The sequence below is a fragment of the Rhincodon typus genome, chromosome 9, assembly GCF_021869965.1.
Source record: "Rhincodon typus isolate 14 chromosome 9, sRhiTyp1.1, whole genome shotgun sequence".
Lineage (NCBI taxonomy): Eukaryota > Metazoa > Chordata > Chondrichthyes > Orectolobiformes > Rhincodontidae > Rhincodon > Rhincodon typus.
The window spans coordinates 7,015,447-7,039,103 of NC_063340.1; the positions used below are offsets into that span (position 1 = coordinate 7,015,447).

Genomic DNA, 23,657 nt, shown 5'->3' on the forward strand with positions numbered 1-23,657 from the left:
ACATAAGAACGACCCATTTATCCTGACACTATTTTTCCTGTTTGCTAGCCAGTCCTCCAGCCTTGTTACAATAACACCCCCAAAGTCATGAGCTCCTGCTCAGTGTCATTTTATATGGCACCGTATGAAATGTCTTTTGAAAATATATCTGCTGCTTTCCCTTATTCACTCTGTTTGTCACATCTCAAGAAACTCTAATAAACATGGTTTCCCTTTCACAAAGCCATGTTGTCACTGACTGATTATATTATGATTTTCTAATTGTGCTGCGACTTCATCCTAAATTGTGAGTTACAGCATTTTCCCAACAATTGATTTTAGACCTGTAATTTCCTGCACTGTCTCCTTCTATTCTTGAACATTATTGTTATATTTATGGCTTTCAAATCTACGAGGACCATTAGAAAATCTGGGGAATTTTGGAAGATTCTAATTAATGCTTACACTCTCTGCAATCCTTTTCTTTAAAATCTTAGGATGAAGGCCACCAGGTTCAGGGGCCCTGCCAGTCTTAGCTTCATTAACGCTGTTTCTCTAGTTATCCAGATTGTTTCACATTCTTCCTTCCCACTTGTGTCTTGAGTTCGATTATTCTTGGAATGTTTTGGTGTCTTCTGTTGTGATGACAGATGCAAAAGATATAGCAAGAACTGCAGATGCTGAAGTCAGAGTCACAATCCTGATGAAAGGTGTAAACCTAAAACATTGACTTTCCTGTTCCTCTGATGCTGCCTGATCTGCTGTGTTTCTCCAGCTCCACATGGTATTCACAGACACAAACTACTTGTTCACAGTCTCTGCCATTTCCTTGTTCCCCACAATTAATTCCACGGTTTCACCCTCTGATTTGAAATCAAATTTTTGTCATTTATATAATTGATTTGGATGTGAACATAGGAGGTATGGTTAGTAAGTTTGCAGATGATACTAACATTGGAGATGCAGCAGACAGCAAAGAAGGTTACCTCAGATTACAACGGATCTTGATCGGATGGCCAATGGGCCGAGGAGTGGCAGATGGAATTTAATTTAGATAAATGTGAGGTGCTGCATTTTAGAAAGGCAAATCAAGGCAGGACTTATACACTTAATGCTAAGGTCCTGGGAGTGTTGCTGAACAAAGAGACCCTGAAGTACAGGTTCATAGTTCCTTGAACGCGGAGTCACAGTTAGATAGGATAGTGAAGCAGGCATTTGGTACGCTTGCCTTTATTGGTCGGTACATTGAGTATAGGAGTTGGGACGTCATGTTGCGGCTGTACAGGACAGTGGTTCGGCCACTTTTGGAGCACTGTATGCAATTCTGGTCTCCCTGCGAAAGAAAGCATGTTGTGAAACTAGAAAGAGTTCAGAAAGATTTATGAGGATTTGAGTTGTAGGGAGAGGCTGAATAGGCTGGGGCTATTTTCCCTGGAGCATCGGAGGCTGAAAGGTGACCTTATAGAGGTTAATAAAATTACGAAGGGCATTGATAGGGTAAATAGATAAGGTCTTTTCCTTGGGCTGGGGGAGTCCAAAACTAGACGGCATAGGTTTGAAGTGAGAGGGGAAAGATTTAAAAGGTACCTAAGGGGCAACTTTTTCACACAGAGGGTGGTGTGTATACAGAATGAGCTGCCAGAGGAAGTGTGGAGGCTGGGATGATTACAACATTTAAAAGGCATCTGGATGGGTAAATGAATAGGAAGGGTTTCGGGGAATATAGACCAAATGCTGGCAATGGGACTAGATTAATATAGGATATCTGGTCGGCATGGACCAGCTGGACCAAAGGGTCTGTTTCCACGCTATATATCTCTATGATTCTATGACTATTTCTGAGGAATCAACACTTACTTTAGTTACTCTTTCCATTTTTATTTGTTTACAGAAGCTTTTACTATCTGATTTTATATTTCTTGCTCCCATGCATTGCCGGTTTTTAATATTTTCACAATATCCTGGGCTGGCATTTCTTTTTTGCAACAGTGTATGTCTTTTCTATCCATTTCCTTGCCTTCCTTCATTATCCGTGGGTCTTTCTCATAGCACCTAATTTGCTCGGTGGAATACATCTTTATTGAAAGTTATTTACTATCTCCTCAAATGTCTACACTCTTTCTGCGCTGTCTTCCATTTTCACTACTTTCTCTTTCTACTTTAGTCCACTTTATCTTCATACTGTTGCAATTGCTTTTAAGTTTAAGCAAACACATCTAAATGTCTCACACTCAAAGTGAATGTGAATTTTTACATATCGTGATCACTCTTAACACGTGCATCATTTACTATGAGATCATTACTTAATTCTGTCTCATTACACATAACCAGGTCTACAATAGCCTGTGTCTGGTTGGTTTTAGAATGTGTTGCTCTCAGAAACTATCGCAAATATAGTCTACAAACTCATCCTCCAGACTAATTTTGCCAATTTGCATAATCAAACCTACACAAAGATTAAATTCTCCCATTAGTATCATGGTATGTTTCTGTCAAATTCCCATGATTCCTTAACTTATACCCAGACCTACAGTATAGCTCCTGTCAGGAGGCCTATAAACCACTCCCAGCAGCGATTATTTTGTTTGTTGTTTCTTAGCAGTATCCAAACTGGTTCTATACTGGTTCCTCCAATCCAATGCCATTTCTTACGACTGAACTAATGTTATCCTTTAGTAACAGAGCTGCCCAACTTCCTGTTTAGATCTTTGCATCCTTCCAAAGTGTAAAATACCTTTGGATATTTAGATCCCGGCTGTTGTCACTTTGCAACCATGTCTCCTTCATGGTTATCTTAATCTATTGACACTGTCAAGTCATCTCCCTTGTTACAAGTATATTCAGGTACGAAAAAAGCCTTTAATTTTATCTTCTTCCTATTGCTCCCTGCTCTGACCTTATTTGCTGGTGCACTCATGTTTCCACACTCTTGTGTGTACTGTTACAGATATTTTCTAATTAGCCTGCTCAGAGATGTCATTGTACACCTCTGGTACAGGTGGGACTTGAACACATGGCTCAAAGGTAGGGATATTACCACTGGGCCACAAGTGCGTCCTTTCTGTTGTACTCTGGTTATCATTACCTGCATCACTGCCATGCACTAGTGCCTTTCTCCTAAACTTAACAAGTCACCCCTCACTTGAACCTTCCACCCTACTCCCACCTACCATTTTGCTTAAAGTCCCTTCTCCGACCCTAGTTACACAGTTTTCAAGTACACCAGTCCCAGTGCAATTCAGATGGTACAGTTCCATATTTCCTCATTACTGGTGCCAGTATTCCATGAATCAAAACCCACTTCTCCCATGCCAATCTTTGAGCCACACATTCAACTTTCTGATATTACTTTCTCTACGCCAATTTCCTTGTGGATCAGTAGTCACATGCAGATTGTTGTCTATGAAATAACATAGTCTCACCTCTGAGGAATGTCACAATAGAGACTCCAAGGACTGCATTATTATGAGATTTAAGTGTGCATTTGGGTGAACAAGAATTAAAAGGCTAAATTACTGACAGATTTCCAACATTAAAGTTTAAATCCCAGCAACAGCTTTGACCGTTTGAAGTATCGTTGGTATTTTTCTGATTACTAGTTGGTGAAGGGTGAAACTAGTGCCAATCATTACTCAATTTAGATTTATTCACAGAGAAAAACATTACATTCTCCATATCAACTACCATCACCATATGTTACTAAATGTCTCTTCATATGTGTTCAAGTCGCAACCAAACCAGTACCTTCTAGATATTTTCCTAATCAAGCTGCTCATAGATGTAATTACACACCCCTAAAACTGGTAGGGCTTTGACCCAGGCCTCGGGCTCAGAGGTAGGGACACTACCACTGCTCCACAAGCAGCCTCACAATCTTCTTGCTCTCTATTTTTTAAGTAATCTGTTCAGAGATGTATTACATGTTTTTGGAGCAGGAAGAACTTGAGGCTGGGCCTCCTGGCTCAGAGGTAGGGACACTACTACTGTGTCTCAAAAGTCCCAGAACCAATGCTATCTATCATTATACAACATAAATGTAAAATTAACCACAACCAATATACAACTAACAATACTGCACTTAGGGGACAGATACAAGTCAAACTCCTGTGCAAATATCTCTGTATTTCACCTCATGATCTGGTGCACCCAAATGCAGGACACTGCACTGTATACTGTGTGCAGTTCTGGTCTCCCTGCCATAGGAAGGATGTTGTGAAACTAGAAAGGGTTCAGAAAGGATTTACAAGGCTGTTGCCAGAGTTGGTGGGTTTGAGATATAGGGAGAGGCTGAATAGGCTGGGGCTATTTTCACTGGGGTGTCGGAGGCTGAGAGGTCGCCTTATAGAGTTTTATAAAATCATGAGGGGCATGGATAGGGTAAATAGACAAGGTCTTTGCTCCAGGTGGGGGAGTCCAAAACTAGAGGGCATAGGTTTAAGGCGAGAGAGGAAAGATTTAAAGGGGACCTAAGGGGCAACTTTTTCATGCAGAGGGTAGTGCATGTTTGGAATGAGCTGCCAGAAGAAGTGGTGGAGGCTGGTATGGTTACAACATGTAAAAGGCATCTGGATGGGTATATGAACAGGAAGGGTTTAGAGGGATATGGGCCAAATGCTGGCAAATTGGACTAGATCAGTTTAAGATATCTGGTTGGCATGGTCAAGTTGGACAGAAGGGTCTGTCTCCATGCTGTATGTCTTTATGCCTCTAACTCAAACAATTATTGACTGACAGTGGTGCCCATTTGTAATCGGTATTTGGCTCTTTAAATGCAGAATTGTGGGAGAGGGCAGACTGGATCCTGAATGTGAAATTCAGATATCCAAGGGTAGAGTCTGACCCATGCACACTTTAAAATGACCACTGACTTAAATAATCACAAGGAAGGCCCAGGAAAATTTCAGTTTTTGCTTAAATCGACTCCACGTAGGTCCACAAGGAAAACTCTGGCCCAATGCAGGAAAGTTAGAAGGTACCCTGCCCACACTACATCCAAGCCCTCACCTGCTCCAACACCCTGCTCAATACAGACCTCAGATAATCTCCCATCCCTCCTGGTGGATGAGCTGTAGTGGGGTACTTGGCTAGAAGCAGATTGCAGCAGTGTTTAAAGGTCTAATTTATATGACAGAACATTAAGGCACAGAATTGAACTGTTCATTTCACTAAGTCTACACCAGTAGTCTCCTCCAATATCTGTTCAGCTCCTGTCACCACATCCTGCAATGTTTTGAGCAATTATTTACTTCACTTCAAAACTGATCAAATTTACTTCAATGGTAGTTTGCATTGATGCCTTCCTGACTCTAATATTCTCTTAAATGCTTTTTGTGAATACACTGAATTTCTGCACTCCCATGAAAATATTATTTTATCTTCACTTCCACATCAGATGATTCAAAGTGCCAACTATTCCCTTGTGAATGTCTCTAGAGACATTGATACCTCTCCCTTGGGATTGCTCAAGGGAGTAAACAAGCACGCCTATCCAAATATTAACAAAATCAGACCTGCACGCACATTTATAAAATTCAGTTTCTGTTGAAGTGTTAAAGCTATGCTGGGAGTGAAAAGGAATGCTACTGTTTACTGGCCCTTCTAATGTCACTTGCTCCTGTGTATTTAATCTACAGGAACCCTGCAGGATTTAGAACAGTGCTTTTTCTTAATGGCAATTTACTATTGAAGACCTAAATGTTATTAATACATCTCATCTTTTCGGCACAGATGACAAACTTGATGGAGCAGTGAGCAATATTTTCCATCACTTAATATGTTTCATCGAAATACAATTTGGGAGCATTGACGTTTACTGCTAGAAAACATCATAATAAAATACAGCTAAACAGATTGAAATCATACAATCACAGAATCCCTACAGTGTGGAAGCAGGCCATTTGGCCCATCGAGCCCACACAGACCCTCCAATTCCCCATGGCTAATCCACATGGCCTGCATATCCCTGGACACTGCAGTCAATTTAGTGCGGTCAATCAACCTAATCTGCACATCTTTGGACAGCACAGAATCAAATGGCACATTTTAAGACTATCATTTAAAAACTTAGTGGGCAATTTTGCTCAGTTGCCTTAGTCATTAAAGGGCCTCCAAGATAGCCAAGGTGGGTCTTACGCTGAAAAGGCAGTTTAGCTTGTGGTTCATGAAAACTGGTATCATAATAAGAGAGTTGAAGACTGCATTTGGAATGGTCACCGGGAGCATCGTTAAGGCCTTTTTAGCTGTTCCCTCATATACATGAATGAGGCTGCATCTTATTTTGGTGGCTAACTCTAATGTAAGGGGATTGGACTTAAATGCAGGAGTAGGTCATTTGGCCCTTCAAGCCTGCTCCACCGTTTGACAAGATCATCTCTGATTGCATTGTGATATCAACTCCACCTCCCTACCTCTGAGTCAGGAGGTCCTGGGTTAAAGTCCCATCTGCTCCATAGATGTGTCATAAGATTGCTAAACAGGTGAATATGAATGTATCTTAAATCTGCAAGTGTCTATATTGGTGCCTCCTGCTGAGTTCAACTTTGGTAATCAGCAATTAGGATAAAAATTGCATGCTAAAATCAGAATTTCAAGCAGCTATGTCGTATTAGCACCTTTTTTTATCTGTTCACACTGTTTCACCAAAATAACCATCCTAAATTAGAAAGTCCCAAAGTCCTTTCTCAATATGATTTTCCGCTTTGAAAACAGGTTTGATTCTCTATTTTCATTATTAGGACTTAAAGCCCTGAGTGCTGGAATAGTTCTGGCGTCCTCTGAACTCACATGAATGCGTGATTACTGCTTACTAAATGCCAACATTGTAGAAAAGGCTAAAAGTGTACTGTCACAGATGAGGTGAACACTGGTATGTGCTTAGTTTCATGCATAAAAGCAACCCATTCACTTCTTCAACAAGTCAATGGTAAATTTCACCTAACTCTTTTCCTTTATTCCCTTTGTCAAATATCTCTTTTAATGCTACATAAATCACATCATTTTAATGCACATACTGTTGTGGACTAGACCAAAACCCCTCAAAATATATTAAAAAGATAGTCTAGACCCTAACTTTTTCTTCTTTTAAAAGTGTTAGGCATTGTGTTCTGGATGCAATTCAATTGGTCGAACTACCAGGCTTGAAACAAAACATACTTTATTTGTAATAACAAGGTGTAGAGCTGGATGAACACAGCAGGCCAAGCAGCATCAGAGGAGCAGGAAGGCTGACGTTTCGGGCCGAGACCCTTCTTTTCTGAAGGCCTGTTGTGTTCATCCAGCTCTACACCTTGTTATCTCAGATTCTCCAGCATCTTCAGTTCCTACTATCTCTGAAATACTTAATTTGTAGTGCAGTTAAAATACAGACAAAATAAAAATTTTAAAAATGGCTTAACTGTAACTCTATTGAAATCTTAAGAAAATAACATATATATATTATCTACTACTAATTATCAGTTCCAATATAGTAACATCCCGTAAACACACCCTTGACGAAAGCAAATTCAGTAAAATAGATGGTCTCACATGCAATTCTAGTAGCAAAAAGAGAACCGCAGCTTTTAGCTACAACAGAGAAAGGAATAAAAGTTTCACATCCAGCTTCAAGGCCCCAGCAACTACTACCGAAGGCTAAAACTAAAAAAAAAAATCCTGGTTCTGTGGGAGCTTGACCCCACCCATTCAGGCTGCTCCTATTGTTCCAACTTTAAAAAAATCCAAGGCTTTACAAGCTATTTATTGGCTTTGGCATCTCTGTCTCAACCTTTCTTCATAAAGAAAAGGAAAATATCTACCTCTTAAAGCCACAGTATTGTCACAATACTTTTACATTCACGTACATACCAAGATCCATCAACCACAACATATCACATTTTCTTAATTGTTCAAAATTCTTTTCAATTCAATTGATTTAGCTCAATCCCACCTTCAGATCACTTAGCTCAGCGTCCCAGCTAATCTTATATTATTGCAAAGCAAGCACCTCCTATATAATTTTCATGAACAGCAAAATAAAGTCTTGAACAGCTCTGACGAATCCACCTAGAGAGTTCCCATTGATTGTCATCTTTTGTACTTGCTAATTATTTTCTGCCTTTTCAATCTCTTTCCTCTTGGCCTCTGCTGAAAGCATAGCCTCCTTCTATGGTAACACTTTGAACATGTGCCAACATCTTGCCCAAAGGTGGTGTTGTTCATGTGAAAGCCTAGTGAATGTTGGCAGTCTATTGAACCATGAAGGATATCACAGTCTGATAATCTCTTTGCACTCAATCACACAACACGCCCACCTCTAGCTGGGGCCACCGGATGGTGGTAAGTAACCTAGGCCGTATCTGATTTGCCTATTGCTAACCCAGGGATCTGTCATAATAAAAGAAAGAGCTACGGATGTTGGAGATCTGAAACAAAAACAGAAATTGCTGGAGAAACTCAGCAGGTCTGACAGCATCCGTAGAGAGAGAGAAACAGAGTTAACGTTTTGAGTCTAGAATGAAACTTCTTCAGAACTGAAGAAGAGCCAATGGGTTCAAAATTTAACTTCATTTTCTCTGCACAGGCCTGCTGAGTTTCTCCAGTTTTTGTTTGTGTTTGCTCCAGAGACCTGCCAGTTGTGAAATCCCTACCACTTAGAAGGTTTATTTAGATAAATTATATAGATCAGGCCCTATATAAAGACTCAAATAAAAGCAAAAGACTGCAGATGGTGGAAATCTGAAATTAACACTGAAAGTGCTGGAGAAACGCAGCAAGTCTGACAGCATTTGTGAGAGAGAAACAGAGATAACGTTTTGAGTCTAGTATGACATTTGTTCACACTGAAAGGAGATAGAGATTGGGAGTTTTTATACTGTTAACAGAGGGGTGGTGGAGCGAGTGGAAGAGGCTATGAGGGTGCCCAGAGCTAAAGACAGTGGCACTGATAATGGTTTCCAAAAAACATTTTCTGTATTGATGGTAATGAGGTCAGCCAGGTAGACCTCATAGAATCTAAGTTCCCTGATTGGGGCTGTTAACCTGGTCCAATCAGGGAGCCCTGGCTGACAGATATAAACAAGAATGTCAGGGGTTTTGCTCACTCTGAAAGCTAGCTCTGAGGAAGCTGGATCAATGTCAAGGGCTTTCTACATGTAAATAGAGGTGACTTGGTGACAGTATACCAGCCTCTGTGGAGTTATTTCACTTTCTGTGTTTTTTAGGCCTTCCATTGGGGTGGCATGGCGGCTCAGTGGCCAGCACTGCTGCCTCTCAGCGCCAGGGATCTGGGTTCAATTCCACCCTCGGGTGACTGTCTGTGTGGAGTTTGCACATTCTCCCCGTGTCTGCGTGGGTTTCCTCCGGGTGCTCCGGTTTCCTCCCACAGTCCAAAGACATGCAGGTTAGGTGGATTGGCCATGCTAAATTGCCTGTAGTGTTCAGGGATGTGCAGATTCAGTTGTTTATAGGGGGATGGGTCTGGGCAGGATGCTCGAAGGGTTGGTGTAGACTTGTTGGGCCAAAGAGCCTGTTTCCACACTGTAGGGATTCTATGAGACCTGACATGACTCAGTTACTCAACCATGAGGATTTCTGAGCCTATGGTAAGTCCACCTTCTATTGCTGGTGAAGTGTTCAATGGCAATTAAGTAAAATGCATTTTTACCTTCGACAGCAACTCTTGAACTTGAGACCCCGCCAGCAAGAATGACAATAGTGGAAGGTTCACTGCAAAGCTATCACTTCCATATTCCCCTCTCAGCTACACATTAGCCTAACTTGGCCTTCATCTTGCTGGATTAACCTCTTAGAAAACCCTACCTAACAGCACTGTTGGAGCACATTGACCACATGGTTTCTTAAAGAAAGTCCAGAACGAGAGGTGACCTTATTGAACCACACAAGATTCTCAGAGGTGGATGTGGAAATGTTGTTTCTCCTTATGGGAGAATCTAGAACCAGTTGGTTGTAATCTCAGAATAAAAGGTTGCAAGTTTAAGATGGAAATGAGGAGGAATTTCTTCTCTCAAAGGGTAGTGAAGCTATGGAATTCTTTACCCCAGAGGTCTGCTGAAGCTGAATCATTAAGGTCATTCAAAACTGATACAGACAGATTTGTAATCAGCAAGGGAATTAAGGGTTATAGGGAAAAGGCAGAAAAGTGGAGTTGAGGATTATCAGATCAGCCACAATCTCATTGAATGATGGAACAAACTTGACAGGTTGAAAGGCTTACTTCTGCTTCTGCGTCTTTAAATTTTTTAAAATTTCCAGAGTGGTAATGAATAAACTTCTATCTAGCCAGCATCACCCACATCCTGAGAATGATTTTTAAAACAGTCTCGCTTCATCTTAGAATATTTTAGGTAACTTGGTAACCTGCAGTGTTTAGTATTCCTCTAACATAGAAAATAGGAACAGGAGTAGGCCATTCGGCCCTTCAAGCCTGCTCTGCCATTAAATGTGATCATGACTGGTAACCCTATGCAGTACCCTGTTCCTGCTTTCTCCCCATGATCTTTGATCCCTTTAGACCCAAGAACTATATTTAATTCCTTCTGAAAAACATTCAATGTTTTGGCCCCAGCTGCTTTCTGTGACAAATTTATTTTGTTCATTTTTTTATTTTGTTTATTTATGGCGTCTAAAAACATTACTTGGTACCTTTCAAAAAGATCATTCCTCATTTCATTAAGGAGTCACGGGTGTAAACTATTCAGTTCGTGTGTCCCGTAGACATTTAAGAACACATTTTCCAGTCTGGGGAATAAGGCAAAGGTCACATCATTAACTCATTTTGGGGAAATATATTTATCCCATTCTGTAAAGACTTAAAAAATATCACACATGCAACTGCCTCAAAATATTTCACACATTCTCGTTGAAACCATTCACATCCTTTAAAAGATCACAAGGCATACCTAAGATGAAGACAGCTCAAAGAGCTAGCACCTCTCATCATGGCTACTTGCACCCATGTCTCCCTCCAGCTGCTTTCTGTAAATGAAGGCACTGCCCTAGAGTCATCCTTTCTCCCTATGGAAACCTATTGTAGCTATTCAACATTCTCACTCTCTGTACCACATGATATCTGTCCTAAATGATACCTTCAGATCTCTGAACCTATAACGTCTCGTCAAACAGCCTGGTACAGCTCCAATTATTGGTTCAGATTTCCTTCCTACTTCCTATTCAGGCTTTTGTCTAATAAGGTGCCCTCTCGGACATGTCTTCAAAAGGGAACAATGCAAAGGGCACCCTATACAAGGTATATAAAACACTTAATAGGATACAGAAAGCAAACCTGAAACAATAGCTTAACAATTCACTCCTCATCGTTCTTTCATTTGAATCCAACTGGCTTACAAATATAACCCTGTATTCAATTGGCTATCTTTATTATCACCACAAGCTGATTAAACATGATGAGCTAGGAGTCAATTTACATGACCAGGTCCCTTTCAACAGCTCCCTTGACAGGTTCTAATCCACCTGGAGGGTACAGGTACTTCCTGTATTTAGCCTTGCATTTGCCCATAGCAAATTTAAATGGGGCCCAGGAAGCAAGGCCTGTCAAGATCACTTTTAGTGATGGAAACAACAAATGTTGGAGATCACAGCAGGTCAGGCAGCATCCATGGAGATAGAGCAAGCTTACATTTCGAGTCTAGATGACTCTTCTTCCCCACAGACAAATCCATTTGCCTCACCATCCCTCAATCTGGCCCACCTTGTGACTTTGAGCGCCTCACACAGAGATGGTGACATTGGTCCCTTTCGTAGCATTGCTGTAACCAACTGAAATGCTGGTATGATGTAAAATCATCAATAAGTGACAGGAATGTTGATTTTCCAAGTGACAGCTGGCCTGTTAGCATACAAACAGATGAGGCTCCTGAGAATCTGTGGAGGCGGTTCACACCCTCCAAGTAATTGTATGGCTCTTTGTCAATTCCTTTAAAGGAACATGCTGGTGAACAAATAGTCATTGCCTATCCCTCAACTTTGAAAAAGATACTGAATCAACCATCAAGACTATTTAAATTGTATTGAGGTACCTAAGAGTGGAACATGTGTGCGGAGAAATGTTTATTTTATGTTGCACTTTCTGTCATTATCTATTTGAAATATTTTGCTCTCAGGCTGCATGCTTAAGAAATAGCTCCCTTAGACTTGAAATTCCTGCATCCTCCAGCTTAGAAGGTCCCATATTTACAATGCATATTCATGATTTTCGATAAGGGAAGTAAATCTAAAGTTTACAGATGACACAGAGCTGGGTGGGAGGATGAACTACAAGGAGGATGCAGAGATGCTTCAGTATGATTTGGCTAAGTTGACCGAGTGGGCAAATACATGGCAGATGAAGCATAATGTGGATAAATGAGAGGTTATCCACTTTGGTGGCAAAAGTAGGAAGGTAAATTATTGTCTGAATGGTGATAGATTGGGAAAGTGAGAGGTGCAATGAGAGCTGGATGTATCAGAGCTGAAAGTACATATGCAGTTGCAGCAAACGACGAAGAAAGCAAACGGTATATTGGCCTTCATAGCAAGAGGATTCGAGTACAGGAGCAGGGATGACTAGGTGCAATTGTACAGAGCCTAGGAGAGACCAGGCCCAGAGTACTGCATGCAGTTTTGGTCTCCTTATCTGAGGAAGGATGTTCTGGCTATTGAGGGAGTGCAACAAACTTTTACAAGATTAATTCTTGGCAGTGCTGATGTGTGAAGAGAGACTGGATCCAGTTAGGACTATATTCATTGTGGATCTCATTGAAACATGTAAAATTCTAAGAAGATTAGACAGGATAAATGCAGGAAGGATGTTCCCTGACTGGGGTGTCCAGGACAATTTAGGATTAAGATGAGGAGAAATTTCTTTGCCTAGAGAATGGTGAGCCTGCAGAATTCTCTGGCACAGAAAGTGGTGAGGCTAAAACATTGAATGTTTTCAAGAATGCGTTTGATATAGATCCTAAGGATCAAAGGTTACAGGGGAGAAAGCAGGAACAGGATACTGATTTGGACTATCTATGGTGGAGTAGGCTTGAATGGCCTACTCCTCTTCCAATTTTCCATGCTTCTATGTTAATCTTGTGGCTTGTGACACCAAGTAAGAAGAAGCTCACAATCTCCTAAATGGAGATGTTGGACCTGAGAGAACTGTTTAACATGTATTCACAAATGGCAGCAGAATTGAGACTGCTCCCAGCCTGAGTTCTTCCCCCTTTGTTTTCTAATTCCTCCACTGCCTCAGCTCTCCCTTTCTCCTTGTAAGGTCCAGGAACCTTCGTGATCTCCGCACTGATTAAACTCTGCCCTATTGAGCATTCCAAATCAGAAAATAAACTCTGCCATTGGCCCCCGTGCCTTCAGTTGCCTCTGCCCCAAACTCTAGGATTCCCTCTCTATCATCTCTACTTCTCGACCCCTCTTTCCTCTTTTAAAGCACTCCTTAAAACCCTCCCCTTTCATTCAGCTCTCGGCCATCTGACCTAATATGGCTCAGTGTCATGATTTGCTTCACAATATACCTGTGAAGCATCTGGGGATGTGTCATGAACTTAAAGGTGTTAGTTAAATTTAAATTGTTGTCATAAGTGCTGGGGTTACAGTTTCTGAAATTTTTGAGCTTTGGGGCCTGCCAGATATGGAACACAGGCATGTAACTACTGTCAGTAACTATGCAAATAAGTAACCAATGATTGTGACTCAAATTATGGATAAAACAGCCCTAAAAAAAAGATAATTTTCCATTGCTTCCCTCTAGTTAAATTGCTTGAAGGAAAATCAGGCTGGTTTCTTTGCAAGCATGCACTTAGAGTGAGCTGATATTCTGACACTTGCCACACCCGGACAATCTGTTCAGGAAACTCTTCTCAGTACATGAGGTTTTTAATTTTAGCTACAAAATATTTGACAGCGCTAACACATAGCTTATTTACTGTCTTGAACACAATAGGAAAATAGGCAATGGTTTCTTTACTAACATCAGGTCGAGGAACAGTTCTATTTCAACAACTGATTGCCCTTTGACAATGGTAAATTAAACCAGAGACAAAGAGATGTGAGAGAGGGCAGGATGTATCTGAAAAGGATGGCTCCAAATCAATGAGGGCTGTTGCTCGTCTGGCTGACAGTCACTTGGAGTGTCAACGTCTGATGAGTTTGGAGTCACAGAATTGAACACCCGACTTTCTAAATAAGACATTTTAATGTCAGGGTGTGATCACATTAATAACATGCCACCTCTTCCTCATGTACACTATCATTTTTATATCAACTTTCAGTTCAAAGACAATCAAGGGTGACAATCTGAACCCATTAGCAGCAAATAATCTTCACCCAAGCATAAGTCAGCTTCCATTGCCTTGCTGAAACCTAATTGTCCTAGCAATGATAAAGATACTATCGTTGTACTGGACCACAGGGCTGCTCTTACATGACACAGAGAATGGGGGTGCACTGGCGGTGGTTTAACCTGAGGGTCACCACACTTCAAGCAAGGGGAGAGGTTGAGAAGGAAGAGTCCTTCATGTGAATCTTAGATGGTGCAGGAATTAAACCTATACTGCTGGCATCGATTTGCAATACAAACCAGCCATCCAGCCAACTGAACTAACTGACACCTCTCCCACCGCCCCCCCCCCCCCCCCCCCCCCCCCCACCACAAGATAGAGCACTGCGTAGACCTGTACTTTGGTTCTCAACCCTATAGCATTGTCCTGGAGTCTCCAGAAATTAAGGGCTGATTGCCAGGATATTGCCCAGAGCGATCCCAGAGAAAAGTCATAGCAGAAATCAAAGCTCATTGAGTTTTTAAAATGTCTTTAAGTCTCTTGCCTGTTGTACATTTAAAAAAAAAACTGGGGGAGAAGGTGACACGGTGGTAACATCACGAGTAGCCAAGAGACCCAGACTAATGCCCTGGGGCATGGGTTCAACATGTTTGCTGGTGTACTTTGTAATCAATTTGCATATCTGAAGTGCAAGCCAGTTTCAGTAATGGGGACTGTGACAACTGTTATTGATCATTGTTTAAAATTACCATCTTATTCACTAATGTCCTTCAGGAAAAGAAATCTGCTGGTCTTAATCTGTCTGGACAGACATGACTCCAGACCCACAGTGATGTGCTTAAATTGTCCTCTGAAATAGCCCTGAATAAAATTACTAAGGATGCCAGATAACTGTCATAATACATGGGGTCAGCAGGCAAATCTGTCTCTGAAATCCCCTCTTCATTCAGGAAACTTCACTCACGAGGCCGAGTACTCGTGGAAAAGTCACGCTCAAGAATAGCATGGAAGGAAATGGTGAGAAGTTGCTTCTTCAATGACAGACAGTTGTCTCAATGCTGATAGTAAACCCATATGCAATGGAAGTGCGTCAGCTGTGACCACACCAGGCTGTGGAAGGCATGTTTAGGGTGATGGCTTTTTGTGTGTAGAAGTGTGTCAGTTATTTTCTAAAAAAAAAATTATTGTTAACTTCAACATGGCATCTTGTGCCAATTTAATTACTGTGTCATCCAGAAATTTAATGCTTTCTTTGTACGTTCTGGCTTTAAGTTTAATGAAATTGATAACTATTGAAGATATTCATGAACTATTGTAATTCTGCTTCTGTGTGAATCCAATACAAACATAGAACATAATTTTATATGCAACTGCGTTAACTAATAAAGGGGTCAGTAAGCATAAAGTGGGTCTGGAAGACTAAAAAAATAGCTTCTAAAAATCAAAAAGTATCTCTTAAAAGATCCTAAAAGGTACACACTATGCTGGAACCTGCCACATAAGTCAAAGCAGTTCAAGAAGACAGCACATCACCATCTTCTAAAGGGCAATTAGGGATTGGCACTAAATGCTGGCCTTGCCAATGACACTTAAATCCCATTTTAAAAAAAACTAGAATCACAGAATCCCTACAGTGTGGAAGCAGGCCATTCAACCAATTGAGTCCACATCAACCCTCCAAAGAGCATCCCACCCAGACTCACCCTCCTACCCTACCCTGTAACCATATATTTCCCATGGCTAATCCACTTATCCTGCTCATTCCTGGACATTGTTGGCAGTTTAGCATAACCAATCCACATAACCTGCACATCTTTGGACTGTGGGAGGAAACCAGAGCACCCGGAGGAAACCCATGCAGACACAGGGAGAATGTGCAAACTCCATACAGACAGTCACCTGAGGGTGGAATTGAACCTGGATCCCTGGTGCTGTGAGGCAGCAGTGCTAACTACTGAGCTACTGAGCCACCATGCCACCCCTAGAGATGGGACAGACATTGAGAAGCAGTGAGGAGTTAATCAATTCTGGTAGATTCTCAATTTTCTGGGAATCCCAAGGCATCGTTCATTCAAGCTCCAGTTCTGTTTGCCTGGGCAGAATTTTACCACTGGATTCTCACATTGTTTGGGGAAGCCACCAGTTTCAACAGAGCAGAATGGGATTCACTTGTTAATGGAGGCTTCATCCCCTCAAGAGGATGCAGGAAATACAATACCTACCCTACAGTGTCAACAAATTGTCTGCCCCTCCCTAACCCCCAGAAGGATTCCTTTTCCCACCCGTGGCTCCTTGACTCTGGCTAGTAACTCACCTCCTGACTCCCCAAAGCCTGTCTACCATCTCCAAGGCACAAGTCAGGAGTGTGATAGAATACTCCCCACTTGCCTGGATGAGTGCAGCCTCAACAACACTCAAGAAGCTCAACGCCATCCAGGACAAAGCAGCTCCGCTTGATTGGCACTACAACCACAAGCATCCTCTCCCTCCTCCGCTGACACTCAGTAGCGGCAGTGTGTACTATCTACAAGATACAGTGCAGAAATTCACCAAAGATCCATAGACACCTTTTAAACCCATGACCAGTTCCATCCAGGAGGACAAGGGCAATAGATATATGGGAACACCACCCCCTGCAAATTCCCCTCCAAGCCACTCACCATCCTGGCTTGGAAATATTTCACCGTTCCTTCAGTGTCACTGGATCAAAATCCTGAAACTCCTTCCCTGAGGGCATTGTTGGTCAACCTACAGCACATGGGCTGCGACGGTTTAAGAAGGCAGCCACCACGAACTTGTCAAGGGTAACTAGGGACGGGCAATAAATGCTGGCCTAGCCAGCGACACTCACATACCACGACTGAATAAAAACAAATTTTACTTTCTCCAAATCACCTCCTCAAGCTCTCCTGCCTGCCTCAGCAGCATCTACTTTTCACAGGGGCTGTTGCTGAGGCTACAGACCAATACAAGAGGCCTCCTGTTCTCATTAATTGGATAATGAATTGTCCTCCTATCCAAGTAATTGGACTGTTAAGGAATCACCTTTCACCTCAATGGCAGGGTCATGAAGGCTGTAATGAAGTTAAGGTCTTTGTGCGTATGGCAAATTGCAAGCTTCACCCTCCTTACCCCAATACCATCTGTAGTATTAGGACAGCAGGAAGAATTTGAATGGAAACAAAGCCTGCATTATCCCAAACAGAAGATTGCCTTCACTGCCAGTACATTTTCTTTTTATTTAGTCCTTGCAGAATTTAATCTGGCTGCTCAATTCCCTCACAGGGATTTTTAATGTCATTCCTGTGGTTACATCTAATCAAGAGGTAGGTGGTTCAATCAGATTGGAAAGGATTTGCCTCCATTTTTGTTAATGTCTCTTTGTATATCAAGCTGCAGGGACACAGAAATCTGCATGTTTTCCACATTAAACACAGGGGGATTTTACAGTAACATTGAATGTAATAGCTGCGATTTTCAGAAACTGGAAAAAGGACCTTCTCTTGGAGAGAGCAAGCTTGTTCCATTATCTGGGTATTGAGGGAAGGGCAATGAATTCTAACATAATAAAAAAACAAAACAAAAACAACAAAGTGTGAATGAGAGCAAAATACTTCATCACTTCAGAATCTCAGCAGTCAGATCATGTATTACTTCTTTTGGAATAAATAGAAATTTCTGCAAGTAGTTTACAGAAAGACGAAAATGATGGAAACACTCAGCAAGTCATATTACAATTTCAGGTAGAAAAATGTAGAAACATAGAAAATAAAAAAACAGAAGTTAGCCATTCGGCCCTTTGAGCAGTTCTGACTTTCATTATGATCATGACTGATCATCCAACTCAATAGACTGTTCCTGCCTTTTCTCCCATCCTTTAATCCCTTTAGCCCCAAGTGCTATATCCAATACCTTCTTGAAACCATACAATGTTTTAACCTCAGTCACCCGCTGTGATGGCGAATTCCATAGGGCTACCACTCTCTGAATGAAGAAATTTCTCCTCATCTCAGTCCCAAATGGTTTATCCCCTATCTTTAGATGGTGACCCCTCGCAGATATTTTCTGATGACCCTGTTCAGAGATGTTACAGCACACCTCTGGAGCAGGTGGGACTTGAGTTTGGCCTCCTGGCTCAGGGGCACTACAAGAACTCTCCTGCTGTCTATTATATTGGAGAGACATGGGTGAGGCCTCTAAATGAGTATTAATTGCCCACTCAAGGACCTCCACCAGGCTATAGGCAGGAGGACACATGCAACTTTCCCCATCACCTGTAAGTTGTAGAGGGTGGGTTGTAGATAGGTGTTCCACTGGCATAATCTATCAATTACAGGTCCACCTTCCGGTACATGGAGTGCAGCAGTTCAAGAAGACAGCTCACCACCACCTTCTGAAGATCTATAACAAATGGGCAACAAATATTGGCCCTGCCAGCAATGCCTTTGTCCCATTAAAGAAATGTTCTGGTGTGTTTTATAAGGAAAGCATGGTGCTGAATCTTTGGAAAGATAGTTTTTGAAAGCTGGGAGAAACGAACATGAGAACGTGAAAGATATGAGCTGGAGTAGGCCATTCAGCCCCTCGAGCCTGCGCTGCCATTCAATACATCCATGGTCACCTATCCCCAATAACCCTGGAATGTCTTGGCAATCAAAAATCGGTCTAACTCAGCCGTGAACATAATCAACAACCTAACCTCCATTCTCTGAGGTAGAGAATTCCAGACTAACGGCCCTTGGGAAGAAGAAATTCTTCCTAATCTCCATCTTAAATGAGAGGCCCATATTCTGAAACCCCCACCCCCCCAGCTCTAGATTTGAGCACTGACCCTGTTGAGTACTTTCAGGATCTTCTACATTCAATGAGATCACCTCCCATTCTTCTAAACCCCAAACAGTATAGGCACAAGTTACTCAACTTCTATACATCAAGCAACCCTTTCATTCAGGAATCAGCCAGGAATGAACTGAGTTGGCCGTCAGCACCTACATGCAGTGCCATGCCTGTGGTGATTGTAACAAAGTCAGCCAGGTGGACCTCATAGAGTAGGAGTTCCCTGATTGGGGCTGTTAACTTGGTCCAATCAAGGAGCCCTGGCTGACACATACAAACAGGAGTGTCTGAGGTTCTGTTCACTCTGAGAGAGCTGGGTCAGTGTCAAGGACACTCCATGTGCAAATAAAGGGTGACTTAGGTGATGGGATACCAGCCTCGGTGGAGTTATGGGTCTATGGGCGGCATGGTGGCTCACTGCTGCGTCACAGGGCCTGGGACCTGGGTTGGATTCCACCCTCGGGCGACTGTGGGGAGTTTGCGCATTCTCCCCATATCTGCATGGGTACCCTCTGGGTGCTCTGGTTTCTTCCTACAGTTCAAAGATGTGCAGTTTAGGGTGGATTGGCCATGCTGAATAGACCATAGTGTCCAGAGATGTGCAGGTGAGGTGTATTAACCATGGGAAATGCAGGATTAGAGGGATAGGGTGGGTCTGCAAAGGATGTTCTTCAGAGGGTTGGTGTAGACTTGATGGGCTGAATGGCCTGCTTCCACAAGGTAGGGTTTCTATGAACTACAGGAAGTTCTGTTCCACCCATGTTAGTGAAACACGTCATGGTTATGGGGAAAGCACAAGAAAGCAGACATGAAGAGTGTCAAATCAGCCATGACCCCATTGAATGGTGGAGCAGTTTTGATGGGTCAAACAGCCTACTCCTGTCCCTATTTCTTATGGTCTTACATGACCATGCAGGTGAACATTTGCAATTTGGGCAGGCTTTCACATTTACAATAGTTTTGTGAAGATTTTATTAACATAAATATGAACCACTCGCTTCTTTAAAGATTGACACAAAATATACCTGTGCATCACCATAGGCAGACTATAGCCCCTCAGGTGGCTGAGTCTATTTTTATTCATCAATTCATTTTCATACTAACATCATCATAAGTGATTTGAACAAGCTCATTTGAATGAATGTTCTTACATTATGTGCACCCCATTTTGGAGTTTGCCTGATTTCAGTGTCAATTTGACTTGGCTATCTCCTTCGATGAGGAGATTCAGCAGCTCCCTAGCAAAACCTCCATACCTGCTCTTTGATAGTGATCTTCATTCGCAGTACTTTTCCGATCCTTCAGCTGTAAAGAGGCTGTCCCATGCTATCAATAGTTGATTGTCTAACCATGGAGCTGGCTCATATCTTATGTAATGCATGGCAGATATACTTGCACTGTCCTTTAAGAATTTTAACATTATGTCAAAGCGCAGTTGGCAGATCTATTTTCAGAGTTTCCTCAGAGCTAGTGATGAACTTAACTGAAGTGTTTCTGTATTATTGCTGACTTGCGCCTGCTGGCCTTCCTTTAGAGGAACATTTGCAGACAGCAGTGATCATTATTTCCTGTAAGGTCATCTTACATCACTGCTAATGATAGGCATGTAAGACTCTTCCCTAACAACTATTTAGCTCCATTCTAAGGATATGTGCACTTTGCATAAATCAAAAGGACTAGTTGTCTGGTACTATATATACTCTGTGATTATTCAGATAGGAACAGCTAGCTTACTATTAGACTGATTAATTAAATAATTTGAGATTGCCTCCAACTTTAAAATCATCTTAAATAAAATGTGCAAGATTCAAGATTTGGCAACATCTTTGGACAGAGAAACAAAGTTAACATTTCAAATGGTTCATGCTCTAAAGAATAGTCATAACAGGCTCAAAATGTTAAATCTGTTCTTCTCTCCATAGATGCTGCCAGACCTGCAGCATTTCTTTTGTTTCTTTCAGATCTCCAGCATTTTGTTTTTATTCGAAGATTCAAAATTTGCATTTTATTAACATAAATATGAACCACTCGCTTCTTTAAAGATTGACACAAAATATACCTGTGCATCACCATAGGCAGACTATAGCCCCTCAGGTGGCTGAGTCTATTTTTATTCATCAATTCATTTTCATACTAACATCATCATAAGTGATTTGAACAAGCTCATTTGAATGAATGTTCTTACATTATGTGCACCCCATTTTGGAGTTTGCCTGATTTCAGTGTCAATTTGACTTGGCTATCTCCTTCGATGAGGAGATTCAGCAGCTCCCTAGCAAAACCTCCGTACCTGCTCTTTGATAGAAGCCACTCATTTCCCTTGTGATGTGCAGGAATTCTTTCTGCAGGTCCGCAAGACCCCAGTGATGTCAGGATCAAGGGATATGGGGATATGGAGTGAAACAGGGTACTGAGTTGGGGGGTGATCACCCATGATCATATTGAATGGCACAGCTTCCTCACAGAACCAAATGGCCTACTTGTTCTCCTATTCTTTTATGTTTCTATGATTTTATTATGATAAGAGGCTGTTGCTAGATGCTCTGCCCATTGTAGGTAGCAGCCTGCCTCCTCGAGCTGCTCGCTCCAATCCGTTCTCAGCTGCTGAGCCTACAAGTGGGAATAGAGAGTGTCTCTGTAATGAGCCAGCTGCACAAAGAAATTGTGGGTGAGACAGGGTCAGCCCGCCCTGGCAACTTAAGAGATGAGTCCTCCACTGACTACATTGAGACAATAGGGCAGCAATGACCCAGTGGAAGTAGTACCTGCGATTACAGTTATAACATTTAAAAGACATTTAGTAAGTACATGAATAGGAAATGTTTGGAGGGATATGGGCCAGGCACCATGCAGCTAGAACTAGTTTAGTTTGGGATTATGGTTGGCATGGACGTGTTGGACTGAAGGGTCTACTTCCGTGCTGTTTGACTTTATGACACTAATAGATTTACCAGAATACTGTAATAAGAGAGTGTTCTAATGGTGCAGTGATAGTGTTCCCACCCCTGAGCCCAGAGGCCCAGTTATAAGTCCTGCCTGCCCCAGAGGTGTGTAATAGTATCTCTGAACAGACTGATTAAAAAATATCTACAATAAAGGGGGACAGCGTGTGTGTTGACAGGAAGTAATGGTATGTAACATTGCATTGTATAAATAAACAAGCTATCAAGAAAGGATTTGTGACTAGCTTCATACTTTAATCATCTGGCCTGGGATCCATTTATCATCGCTGAACATACTCACGGGGCTGAACCTTCTCCTTCTAAGTCCCTAACGATTGCTGTAAATAGTGGTGTTACTGAAAGTGGGATGGAAAAAGGATAGAATTTACAGGATCAGTTTTGTTCCTTCAGGATTGAGTATAGTTAGAGCCTTACAAGAGACATCTGCATTCCAGATTCCTCGATCAAGAATCTAAACCATAGCAAAAGTATACCATTCAGTTCTTCGAGCCCGCTCCATTAGGAAAATGATGCGTAAAATGGGAAGTTGAAAAGAAGTATTCTTTTCAAAACTAATCCATGCAACAACCAAAATTTACAACTGAAACACTTAGCATAAAACAACAGAACATAGTCCACATCGAAACATCTAAGTCCTTACCTCTTCAACCAGCTGAAGCATGCGACGAGTGCTTTCCAATGACTGTAAATAGGAAGAAAGACAGAAAAGAAATTAAACAAAATCAGAAATTAAACAGCTTAACCAATTTTCAAGAATCATTGAACCAAATGGCAATTGAACAGAATAGGAGAGCTCTGGTGGCACAGTGGTAGCGCCCTAGCTCTGGGGGTTGGTTAATGCAGTTGGCCAGGTGACTGGTTTGTGACATTAAGTGATGCCAATAGTATGGATCCAATTCCTGTGCCAGCTGAGGTCACTGTGAAAGTTCTTCTCAATCTTGTCTCTTGCCTGGGTTTTGGCAACTCTAAAGTTAAACTCCCCACCAATTGTCTCTCTCTTATGAGAGAGTGGGACTATAGTGACTTCACCTATACCTCTGAGCCAGGAGGCCTGGGTTCAAGCCTCACCTGCTCTAGAGATGTGTAATAACATCACTCAACAGGGTGATTAAAAGTGCCTAGAAGTGAAGGTAGCCATGTGGCTTACAGTAACCTGTCAATTCTCTTTTCCACAGCCTTGCAAATCGTTCCCTTCAAGTATTTATTCTGGTGCCAACTGAAAGTTATTATTGAATTCGGTTACATTTCCTTGACGTATACAGTAGCGCTATATCTAGTAATCTGGAGTCAGGAGTTCACATCCTACCATGGTAACTGGGGGAATTTAAATTCACTTAATTTGCAAATCTGAATTTAAAAGAAAACAATGTTGTTGGTCATGGTTACCAAAAAACTATTAGATTGTTGTAAAAATTGTCCTTCTGATTCACTGAGGTTCTTTGCAGAAGAAAATTGGTCATTGCTACTCGGTTAGGTCCTTATTTTATTCCAGATCCTCAACAATGTAGCTAAATATTTGGTACTAGAGGCATTTCATTCCAAGATGAAAGCTCACCACAACCTTGTCGAGGGCAATGAATGAAGAAACTGCCTTCTCAAACAG

The 23,657-nt window shown here is 41.7% G+C and overlaps 1 protein-coding gene across 2 annotated transcripts in view; it reads right to left on the minus strand.

Moving 5' to 3' along the window:
* Positions 1 to 23,657, minus strand: part of snap25a (synaptosome associated protein 25a) — a 124,266-nt gene that overhangs the window by 27,497 nt on the left and 73,112 nt on the right. For both annotated transcript variants that reach the window (XM_020514768.2, XM_020514769.2), the window contains exon 3: positions 22,695 to 22,736. In XM_020514768.2, the coding sequence (XP_020370357.1) occupies positions 22,695 to 22,736 (42 nt within the window). The remainder of the gene's footprint in view (positions 1 to 22,694; positions 22,737 to 23,657) is intronic.